We start from the raw sequence: 12,495 nt of genomic DNA on the forward strand, positions 1-12,495 counted from the left end.
GAGCTAGCTGGCCTGGTGGACATGTGGAAAAATAAGGAAAGGTTCTTTTCCTGCTTTCAACATGATAGCTCTGGAAGAGATTGATGATGACCAAAAGCTTGTGTCACAGAAATTCTGCACTCTTGGAGACAAAAATAAGTACTTCTAACCTGTACCATGTGCCTTTATCTTATTACTCATAGAATGCCTAATAAATCATAATTTTATTCACTCGGCTAATGCAGTTCTCAACAGTAGTTAATAAATCATCTTCTTTTTTTTATTCTCCACAATCCACTGTTTCCCCATCCTCAAAGCTCCTGAATTCTTCATAATGTATTCTGTTAACTAATCCCAGGAGGATTTAATGAAAACTCACCAAAGTGTTTCATATGAATGAATGTATACAGCTTATTGAACACACACCAATTAGAAAATACATTTTTTAACTACTTAAAGTTCCCATTACTATTCATAATAAGAATCCCTTATAAAATTGCTGACTTGGGCTACTAATTTAAGGAATTAAATCACAATACAGACTGCTTAAACTGAAAACCTGCAGTTGACTAGATATATCACTCAACTCTGCCAGTTGACTACAAAAATAACAAGCCTCCGAGATCAACATCTTAAATATTCTAAAATTACTATCTTCTCAAACCACAATTTATAAAATAATATAGTACATTTATGTCAATCATTACTCATCATGTTAACACAGTCTCAAAGCCAGATTTAAACAGTTCTGGCATTTGGCAGATTTTTATGAACTATCCAAGGTCAGAATAGCAATACATTTTCAAATGTGCAGTTCCTGACTTTCCTAAAAACCATGACTAGAACAGTTTATTTGAAGATGTTGGTCCAAAGTAAAAACACTAACAGCTCAAGCTGCATGAATAATTAGGTTTTCAGTTTACTTAAAAATAAAATACCTTAGACAAAAAATGTTTATTTTTTCTATTCAAACCACCAATGGTCTCCAACATACAAAAGATTAGCTTGCTCTTTCAAGTGTTAAGACTATATTATGATTCACTGTGAATGATATTCTCCTTCTGGGTAGTTTTTTCTTAATGTTTAGAAATTCAACTTTATAAGACTCTCCATGGTTTGGCATAATCAAAATCATATCTGAAATTCTATTTGGAGTATTTTTAACCTTCAACTATAATCTTAAAATACTAAGAAATCATTCTGGTAATCTAAATAAAAGAAGGCCTTCCCCAGATCTCTGGAGTTAATATTGTCCTCCAGGTGCTGATGAAAGTTGTCTGGGTCTTAGCAAGACTCCCATTTCAACAAAGAAGCTAGAAATGACAACATACAACTATAATCCTAGCTCCTTGGGACTCAGAGATAGGAGGACCGTGATGTAAGGCTGGCCTGGGCAAAAGCATGAAACCTAAAACAAAACCTAAAAAAAAAAAATAGAAAGCAAAAAGTACTTGAGTTCAAACCTCAGTATCTCCCCTCAAAAGAAGTCTAAGTGCTCTGGGTCAAGGAAATGGATTATGCCTCTGTTTGATATCATAAAATAACAAAGTAAATGGAAAAAAAAAAGCCACACATCTATAGCATGGTTACAACTACAGGGAAAAAAACTCCACAAAGGGGCTAAAGGGGAGGAGGGGCTGCTGTCCTGACCTGTGACTGAAAGGACTGAGAAAATAGTTTTCTTTTTTCTCTTCAGTACTTTCAAAACTATGTTTCCAAGGCAGGCAACAGTTTAAAATATAAAAACTTGGTGACATATCTGTGTGTATTTCTTGTCAAAGTCACTGTTAATGAAATTAGCAAGTTAATAAAAATACCAATTGCCATTACACACACACACACACACCAATGAGATGGGGAGAATGATGGGAAGGATGACAGTGATCGAGATACACTGCATTTATAATTTGACTTGTGGAACTGAAACCTCTTTGTACAACTATATAATTAATAATAATAATAGTAATAATAATAGATAAAAAATAATGAAAGATCCTAGGCTTCTCTACCAATCTATTTTCTCCCTTGCTAAGACAAATCTCAAAGTACAATTCTATCTGCTGAGCAGCCTTTTTTTCCTACTTCAGCTATACTAGGATTTGAATTCAGAGCCTCATTCTTGTTTAGGCAGGAGCCCTACCACTTGAGCCACATCTCTGGTCCTTTTTGTTTTAGTTGTTTTTCAGATAGAGCTTTATATTGTTTGCCTGGGATGGCCTTGAACCCTGATCCCTCCAATCACTACCTCCTGAGCAGCTGGAATGGCAGTCATGTAAGCAGATTTAATGATATACTTTCAACATTAGCCTTCAAGAAGTTACATGTCCATGAAAGGGTAACATTTCATGCAGTTGAAAATGAGATTCTAAGATTGTGCAAACACTTCTGTGCTACTTTAAACATTTCCTTAGCTTGTCCTGTTGTATGCCCTATAGACAACAAGTGAAGAAACACCCTTTCTTTTGTAGCTCCTACATGTAAATTCCCAAGAAAGAGGAACTGGGGTCAGAAAATAATTTCCCAAATATAGGGCAGGGAAGTTGAACGGCCACTCCCTGTATGGGATTTTATATCTGAGACCTTCTTGTCCCTGAGGATCAAGTAGTCCTCAGGGAATCTGGAAAAGACCATTCAATGAGCAAGGATCAGGCAGAAGTGGGGGTTTCCATCAATAGCTCCTGGTCTTTGTGTCTCAACCACAGTCATTCACAATTACTGCCACATCCTTTCCCATAAACCCTAGCACGTGTACACAGCCTTCACTGCTAGGATGCAACACTTCTGTGTGCCAGGCACCCTCTCAGAGCCAACTGTCCTTTCTCAGGTTTCTTCTTATCTTCCTGCTGCCTCTCAAGCAAACTTCTGGCACTAAGCACCCCTCACAAGAGCCTGAAAAATCACGGTCTAAGAGGCCCACTTAGACGTATGTGAAAATATAAAGGAAAGTTAGAACACTGTCATCTGAGTGTATATATGTGCAGGCTGAAGAAGCTGAACAAACAATCAAGAACCCAATTTTCGGATAAATTTATGAGCCACAGAGTCAAATGCACTGGAAGAGAGAAAGGAAGTGGAGGGGAGGGGTGAAGCAATGCCATTCAGTCTGGTTTCAAAAATCAAGTAAACCCAAAGATTACAAGTGTTCTTTAATTTTATCATCTCTGTCTGTATTCTGTGCAGGACTGCTGGGGTCCGAGGTACCTAAAGCAACTGCGGAGTTCTGACCCAAAAGAGGGCTGTGATTCCTAAATGCTCTTAAGCCTTAATCTCATTTGGTTTTCTTTCAAGTACATAATGATCACAGGAATCTTTATCAAGCCCCTGTTGAGGTAGGGCAGAGCCACTACATTCTTTCTAGTGAAGTGCTCTGCTGGCCTTGCTTTCACAGGCAATACCTTCCCAAGCAAAGCAGCCCAGCCTGCTCTCCACCTAGGATATTCTCAGCAGTAGGGTGTTCTCAGGGGGCTGCTGGCTTTTGGCATGCTGTTCAGAGCTAAGTGGGGAAGGCTCAGCCAGTCAGTCTCCAAAGCACAGGCTCCCATCAGAGTCAAGATCATCACAGGCTGATCAGGGACTGGGCACTATGCTGCAGCTCACGTGGTCCTAATTTATTCCTCATATGTAAGGTGGAGCACCAAGCCAGAGGGTCTTAGAGGTCCTTCTAGTCCTGAAACCTCAATATATCTAAACTTAACATAAAATTCTCAAAATAATGCCATTTTAATGCAAGCTCAGGTGACAGGCTGAGATGTGATTATAGAATTTATCCTAATTATGTAATTTTTGCCAAGTCTAAAAATCATCTCATGTCTTAAAAACAATCATCCAAAGACAAAAAAAAACAGGTTAAAATTCACTTTCCTCAATCTCAGTCCCTTTCTCTTTTCCTCCCTCCTTCCCTCACTTTAGGGGAAGAATTCCAGTGCTTAAGGAGGTAACTTGACTGTAACTACTCAGAGAAAATGGTACTTCAGAAACTAGACCATCTAACTACAAAAGACAAATTGTTCACACATATTTTAAAGTAGAGAAGCTGCAGAAGTATAGGCAGTTAAGTGTATAATTTTAATGATAGCTATGGTTTTGGCCAATTTGGTAGAAATCTAAGAAAATCATCGTTAACTACAGCACAATAAAAACAATAGCTACCTACAGAGATCATGTTGATGAATTGTAAATGCATCTCTGTAAGCATCAAAACATAATTTTATCTATTTTTACAAGTGCCTTTTGAGAGACTTCATTATGTACTTCCCTAGGTCATTAAACAGTATAGGGAATAATGCACTCTTTTCTTGGTGTCTAGGTAGTGACCAAAAGCAGTAAGACAAGTAGTATTTATTGTACACCCACTGAATGCCTGATGCCTTTCTAAATGCTTTAATATTGCTATGGGCACTATTTTACAAATGAGGAAACTGAAGCTCTGAGAGATTAAGTAATATATGGAAGGTCACAGAGATAGTGCATGGGACGACAGATTCATGACCAGCCAAGTTTGTTCCAAATAGATGGGACAGAGATAAGCAAGGAAACTTAAGACTCCCCAGGACCTACTAGAGTGGAGAGGCTCATAGATTTGCGTGAATTTTAAGGGTATGTGTGCTTAAAAATGCAGCTGTTAATTCTTCTGTTTCTCCACAATACAATGACAGAAGAGGACATGACATTTATAGCTTGAAAGAAGTCCTCCAAATTATTTTCTTTTCTGGGCAGAGTCCATTTTATATTTTTCTTTCTCTTTTACTCACTTTTCTTCATAAAGAATGTGCAATGTACAAATGACTACTTCCTGCAGAGATCTTCTTAAGAGAAAAAGACGTCACATCAAATTTCCCCCAGGTGGTTTATAAAAATAAGTAGTTTGCTAAATCATACTAGTAGTGAAAGTTTTAAAGACTAACCACAGTTAATTCAAAAATCAACATAAGGTTAAATTTACAACATTTGAGAATTATGTCATAAGTGTTTTATACTCATTCTACATTAGGGTCTGTCAGTAATGAACAAGAACTTTCAATTAATAGGCTTCTGGAGTTTTATTTAGGAGGCAAGTGGAGTATGAGATGGAGGATACTCACTGACGGGACTTCTGTTTTCAACCCAGCTCTCTCACTAACTGGTGAGGTGATTTCCAGTGTCTTGGTTGCTTCTCCTGTACAATGAATAAGCTGAGCTATCTCTAAGGTCCCATCCAGCCATAACATTTTGTGACTTAGAACATATGTTTAGTTTAAAAAATCAGAGACTTGAAGTTATCATATTTATGGCATATTGTTGGTAACAGAAAATTATATTGTGCAGTTTGGGTAAAGAGCCTTTTAACAGAGAGAGGTGGGGGGTGGGACAGATGATTATTTAATGAATAAACCCCAAGCTAGTTACTAGGCTAAGAATACTGAGGGTAAACCCAGACTTGTTTTCCCCAAAGAAAAAGTATCTTCACAGCCAGGGGCTGGTGGCCTGTAACACTAGCTATGCAAGAAACAAGCTGAGATCTGAGGACTGCAGTTCATAGCCAGGCCAGGGAGGAAAGTCTGGAGGCTCTCATCTCCAATAAACCACCAGAAAACTAAAAGTGGCACAGTGGCTCAAGTCGTAGAGCACTTGAGCCGAAGAGCTCAGGGTCAGCACCCAGGTCCAGAGTTCAAGCCCCGCAACCAATCAAAAAAATAAATAAACAAAGAGAGAGCGGGAGAATCTTCATTAAATTCCAAGATATTGGTTTCTTTTCATTTTTATCTACTTAACCCATTTTACCAGTCATGTCATAGGATCTTGGGAGCCCAAGGTGACTGCTCTTTCCTTGTTCACTCTCTCTCTCTCTTTCTCTCGCTCACTCTCGCTCTTTTCCTGTCAGTCCTAGGATTGAAATCAAGGCCTGCATATTGTCCCTTAGCCTTTTTGCTCAACACTACAACTTAATCATTTGAGTCATTGCTCCACTTTATCTTTTTTGGGGTGGTTAACCGGAGATAAGAGTATCATAGACATTTCTGACTAGGCTTGCTTTGAATAGCAATCATCAGATTTCAGTCTTCTGAGTAGCAAGGAGGACATCAGCACCTGGCTGTGGCTGCTCTTCTAACCAAAAAACAAAACAAACAAACAAACAAAAACTCCTCATGACAAAAACATACATGTCTATAATATAGTAGGGTATAAAGAAAGTCAAAGGCTAGAGGCATTCCACTGGGGGAATAGGGGGGCCCTATCCAAGTCCTGTGCAACTCTGTACTACACACTTAAGTCTTCTTCTTCCACACAGATCTCAACATTCCTCTCCTCTGACCTTGACACACATACTTAAAGCTCATTTTAATAAACAAATATACCACCATAGCTCATGAAATAAGTAGTAAGTAGTAACTGCCTAAGTGCTTACATAGTTAACATCTTAACATATTCATCTGCATGTTGAAGAAAATCCTTTATAAATACTTCACAGCCTCCTCTCCTTGCTCTGAGGTAGGCTCCTGAGCCCTGAGTGAGAAGTCTGCCACTGAACACTGTGAACACAGAATGTTTCACAACAGAGCAGGGGAAACAGCCCAAAGGAGTTCTAGTTTCTTAAGGCAAAACTTCAAATTGTGGCCTTTATTATTTTGTAAATATTATTTTCCACAACAGAACCACCCCTTATCAAGTAACCTGGGGAGTTAAGCTTCAAAATAAATGTGGTTTGTTTGGTCTGTCAAGGTGGATTATTCCCCCCACCTCTGATCTCTACCTGAAGAGAGAAGGGTTAACATTAATTAGAGCTAGTGTAAATCTTAATAAAATATATTTTAACCATTAGCCATCAACATGGAATCTTTCCTTAAATCTATGATCATACAAATAAGTCTGAAATAAAAATGAAGCTAGGTGCCAGTGGCTCATGCCTATAATCCTAGCAACTCAGGAGGCTAAGATCTGAGGATTGCAGTTCAAAGCCAGTATTGGCGGGAAGGTCCATGAGACTCTTATCTCTAAAGAACTAGCAAAAAGCTGGAAGTGGAGCTGTGGAGCTGGGGCTCAAGTGGTAGAGTACTAGCTTTGAGTACAAAAGTTCAGGGACAGCAACCAGGCCCTGAGTTCAAGCCCCAGGACTGAGAAACATGTTTTAAAAACTACATTCTTCTTCTGAGAAACTCAGAAGACCGACCTATGTGACTCCACAGCTGAAAGGTCCTAAGACTTGACAGGACAGCCCCAAAGCTGACGGCCTGGATGTTGGCCACCTCTTCTCACATCCGTGGAGACTCCAGTTTGAGAAGAGTTAACTTGAATTTGGCCTGCATTAATCGGAATTCCCCATAATTCCAGGAAATGGACAAAAAAAGTTTATCTTCCAATTGGATTAGGGCTCTAATACTAAAGGACGTGGCAGACCCAGTGTGTTCCTCCTAATCCACTAAAAAGAAAAATCAAACCAACTAAAAATACTACTTAACTTTTTAAAGAAGAATGGAGTACAGATGAAATGAATGACTTTTCTAGGAATTCTATGGTGCTATTTTAATCTGTGCTTCATTATCCTAACAGCTTTTTTGTTTTTTTTTTAAGCTAAGGATAGCTTTAGTATAATTTCAAGATCAAATTCATGGAAATACACATTCACTTTGTATGTCTTACAAAATCTGGGGAATTGCAAACTAAATGTATTTACAATAGTTCCACAATGACAGGGTGAGGGAATTTTACATCAAAGGTTTACCATCCATCAAACTGTAGTGGAAATCACAATACCTTTCTGTGAAGGACTTCAGGCAATGTCCTATTTTAATTAACAGACTATCTCCCCTAAGACACATATTTATTACAAATGTACTATAGCACCAATAACAATAACAATTATATTAGCATTTTGAAAAATAGTAATTAAGTATTTTTGAACCAAAGTTATAAGACAAAAGTTTTACTTAAGATGACAGCTCAAGCTCCCAGCATAGAAGCTCTCCTTATCTATTTTAAATTTTAACTATAAACATTTTGGGTCCTTCAGGTATGATAAAGAAAATTATATTAAGTAAAGCAAGCCAGCCCCCAAGAAACACAGGCTGCATGGTTTCCTTCATTTGTAATAACTAGAATATGTCTAGGATATTCTTAGTAGAGGATATTTATTCAGAGCAGTAGCTATGTGCATATGACTATATAAAATGGTGCTTATCAAAATGATCTCCAAGACATGGAAAGAGGTGTTTGTTTTTCTGTGTGTGTGTGTGTGTGTGTGTGTGTGTGTGTGTGTGTGTGTGTGTGTGTGTGTGTGTGTGTGTGTGTGTGTACTATTTGCAGTTACTTCTTTTTTTTCTTTTTTGTTCCTTTGGTTTATTCCCTGTTGTAACTGTTTCTGATTTCTGTACCCTTTGTCTTGTATATAAGCTTATCTGATTTGGGGAAGGGAAGGGGAATCAGAAATGGTGGGACAAAGGGTGAACCAATGCAATATTGATACTTACTAGACACTATGTTGGAAATGAACTTTACAAATTTGGGGGGAGGGGAGAGAAATAGGACAGGAGAGGGGAGGGGAGGGAAGTGGGAAAAAACTAGGGAGAGGTAACATTGTTTAAAAAGAAATGTACTAATGACCTTACTTATGACCCCTCACTGTACATCACCTGTACAACAAAATAAAAAAATCGAAATAAGAAACCTTAGTATAAAGAGAACTAGAAAATACAGACACAAGACCTAACAAAACCAAGGTTAAAGTCACTGGTCCATGGTAAGGCACCCATAGTGGCACCTAAAGAATGTAAGTGTGTAAAGCTATAGTCGCTTTATTCACAATGGGCAACCATTCTTTTCTCTCTAAAACCAAACACCTCATCTATCAGAAAAGTAGAAGTTACTTTCTTTGGTTTACAAAGAATTATGTCTGCTTGAACTGACAGAAAATCATAATCCATTTCTTCGCACAGGCCCCTGCCTAACTACTGAAGCTAATTATGCTGATTCTTTTGGGCACTCACAATAACATTGAATGTTAAAAGACACATTTGGTTCCACCACTTTCTGCAACACCAGGAAGTTGCAAAACATGTAAGGGCTAAGATGTTGGCAATGCACTTATATCAGAAGCTACATAAATTTCTCTTGCATGGTAAATTAAATCCTTTTGAGTTAGAAACACAGATAAGGTGGATCTAATAGGGATGGACATGTACACTGTTAATGTCCTGAACGGACTTAAGACTGCCTTGCTACTTCTGCTCCAATGTAATTTAAATCATTAATGGTCTGTGCTAGCAGCTTTGTAACATCTGTGTGTCTTCAGGTTTTAAAATCCCTTTCTTGGAGGCAAGTGCAGTTTGCTGTACCTCACAGCCCATACGAATTTAGACTCCTGTTATGCATGAAGTACTCTGTTCAGATTTAAAGTAAACATTGTCAGGTATAGATCATTATGGTTAATTTCTAGGTTGGATAATGAGCCTGAAGTGAGTATGGAAGGATATTTGGAAAGAGATAGTTTGGTTCAACCCTCCAGGTCTGATAGGACTGACAAGATCTCAAGGAGAAAGGAAACTACTAGGGAGAAGTTCAAGGGAGTGGAACCCATGCCTCCTCTCCCACCCCCCAAGTCTGGAAGAGTTCTATGCTTGAAGAAGGGTCTCAAGGAGGCAGAAGGCTGAAGAACCACTAAAGGAAGCTATGTAGCTGAGGATGAAGACATCTTCCTAGGGTACCCAGAAGAAAACCAAATACACCTGAACTTGCTCAATTACAGCCCAACCAAATCCATCTGGTTGTATGTTAAAGTTACACATCGCAAGGCAGTCCATACTGCAGCCACTTACGCTAAGTATCTCTCAGTCACCTCAGTCACCTCCAAGTTCTGTTTACTCTCTGAAAATCTGATCTGGATGCTTCCTTTTGTGCTTACTGACCTGATACCAAAACAAAAATTTCAGATATTCTGTGTAATTACTTTTAAGAGCAAAAAATATTATTTCTATTCATAATATGTTTTATCAAATGGAATCAGATTTGGAACAATATGCTTTTAATAGAACTCCTACAGCTCTAGATTCTAGGTAAAATGCAGGCTGGCACAGTTTCACAACAGGGTGGAGTGCTGAAGGACGGACGCACGTCTACAGACAGCCTGGTGACAGGTGACTGGGAGGATATCCAGGCTTCCTGGGTTAAGTCCTGATTCTGGTCCCTTACTTGCTCTGGAGCTCAAGGCCCTTTAACTTTCATCTTTGAAATGACAGCCCAAAAGGATTTTCAAGGTCTCCTTCAGCTTTAAGCTAGTCATGAACTAATCACATGTTACAAGTTCAAACTGAAAATTACCAGAAAGAAATTACAGAGGACTTATCAAAGTCCATGTTTGTCCTAGATTAACTTTGTTTACTGCCCTGCTGTAGAGGCAAACCTGTTGCTTCACATGAAAACCCTCTTTCTGACTGCACTAGAAATACGAGAATTTTTTTTAAAAAATCTCCTTTTTCTAAAGACAGTAAGCCATAGTATCTTTCTTATGTTGGGAAGTTCTCAACTTTCACCTTCACAGTTTGTAAATACACTCAGAATAACACCTGGCAAAATGGGGCCATAGGACTGAACGCTGGGTTCACTGGCTTGCTGATGGAACCTTTATATCAAGCGTGATTGATGCTTTGCGTTCACAGCCCAGCTTCATTTTTAAACCACACCAAACGTGGGGGTTTTTTTTGGGGTGGGGGGGAGGATATTGAGTCCTTTCATTGTTACTACTCTCAGGAACAATTAACCCTGTGGCAGCCAGTGGGAAAGGCTAGTATATTACCAGTATATGTATTCACACCCATCACATATGGTTTTAAGCTCATGAAGTTAAAAAAGAAAAAAAAAACAACAACGGGTTTCACTCCCGGATCTTCATGGGCCACATCTATACCGAGGAAACAAGACAGACTGTGATACAGCACCTGGTGGAAGGGGGAAACCCTCCATCTTTTCTGCTTTGTAAGGTTGCAGTCTTAAAGAGTTTCACAGGTTTGACTCTTCTCCCCGAAAACCAGCACCCACGAGGGGGTGGGAGGTAGCCTGGCAGGGCGCACTCACCTCTTTGATCTTTGCCCTCTTCTCAGAGACCGTGGCGTCGGCGGGTTCCCTATTCTCCACCCCGATGGGGGGCTGGAAGTCCACGTTCGGCAGCCCCCCGAACTGCTCGCGGTCACGCTGCTGGTCCTGGTCCTGTGCCACCTTCTCCTTGTCCAGCAGGATGTCTCTTTGGATCTCCTCGGGCAGCTTCTGTAGGGTCTCCTTGGCTTCCCTGAGAGCCCGCTCGTGGTTTTCGCGGATCCTGGCCAAGTTGTCCTGGAGGGTGAGCACGGGGTCCGCGGGCGCGCCCTCCTCGCGGTGCCAGATTCGCCCCTCCTCGGCGTCCTCGGCGCGCGCCCCGGGCCCGGGCTTGCGGTCGGCGGCGGGCGGCAAGGCGGGGCTGGAGTGGAACAGGACCCCGCTGAGCAGCTTGGAGGAGTCGGGCAGGAAGAAGATCGCCCCGAAGCAGAGCGTGATGAAGGCGCTGAACACCAGCAGCAGCACGAACTTCTCCGTCAGGCGGAAGGCGGCGGGGCCCGACCCTTTCCTGCCGCTGCCGCCGCCGCCGCCACCTCCCCCGAGCCCCCCGCCCAGGCCGCCGCCCCCGGGGCTGCTGAAGAGCGGCAACAGGCCCCCGACGGGCATCGCTCCCGCCGCCTCGGCCGCGGGGTGGCCGGCTGTCCAGTGGCCCGGCGCCGAGCCGCTCAGCAGCCAAACTTCGCCGCCGCCGCCGGGAGTCAGCGGCTGCGGGGCCGGGTCCTGCGCATCCAGGCCGCCCAAGCCGCTCGGCTGGGCTGCGGGTCTCCCCGGGGTAAACAGCTCCCCTCCGGACCTTCTCCCCGAGGTGGCTCTTTTGGCCAGGAAGCACGCGCGACACACAGCTGGCTGCGGCCCCTGCGGGGGAGAAAAACACAACCGTAACGCGGCGTAATTGCGAGGAGGGTGATAAAGTTTCCAGCGGGTCTCCGCCCTCCGCTGGCCCGGCGAGCCCCCGGGGCAGCCCGCCCCCCGGCCGCCCCGTCCCCCCCCCCCCCCCACTCCGCCCCCCGGCACTGAGAGTACGGGAGTCCGGCTCCCGGCACCGCCCTCCGAGCCCACGTTTGGACTTGGGGCGAAGTTTTCGAGTCGCAGGGAGGGGCGGGCTGTCCCGCGCACGCTTGGGGCAGGACCGCGCGCGGACACCTCCGGGAAGGGCAGCGCACCTCGGCGCAGAGACAGCGGCAGCGCGGGTGGGCGGGTGTGGGGGGGTGTCAACTTCGCCCGCTCCCCATCTCCGTGCCGAGACCACCCCCCCTCTCGCTGCCTCTCTCCCGCTCAGGTGGCGGCTGAGCGCGCGGCCCCGCAGCCCCCGCCCCCGGCCGCGGCTCAGGTGGGCGAGCGCGCCGACCCGCGGGCGAGTAGGAAGCGGCGAGCCGGGCGGCACGGTGCCCTCCTCCGCGGCCCCGCGAGCTCTAAGAGCGCTGCCGGTCTCAGGGCGGTCGGAAACGGGGGCGG

At 42.9% G+C, this 12,495-nt stretch overlaps 1 protein-coding gene across 2 annotated transcripts in view; it reads right to left on the minus strand.

The window, feature by feature from the left end:
- Man1a1 (mannosidase alpha class 1A member 1) overlaps window positions 1-11,889 on the minus strand; it is a 159,327-nt gene extending 147,438 nt beyond the window's left edge. The window contains exon 1 of one of the 2 annotated variants that reach the window (XM_042667279.1): window positions 11,023-11,889. In XM_042667279.1, coding sequence (XP_042523213.1) covers window positions 11,023-11,646 — 624 coding nt within the window. In that variant the 5' untranslated portion in view covers window positions 11,647-11,889. The remainder of the gene's footprint in view (window positions 1-11,022) is intronic. The other variant, XM_042667335.1, reaches the window with a different exon arrangement.
- Window positions 11,890-12,495: the final 606 nt, after the last annotated feature.

The sequence above is a fragment of the Dipodomys spectabilis genome, unplaced genomic scaffold (genome assembly GCF_019054845.1).
Source record: "Dipodomys spectabilis isolate Male_0828 unplaced genomic scaffold, ASM1905484v1 ptg000001l, whole genome shotgun sequence".
Lineage (NCBI taxonomy): Eukaryota > Metazoa > Chordata > Mammalia > Rodentia > Heteromyidae > Dipodomys > Dipodomys spectabilis.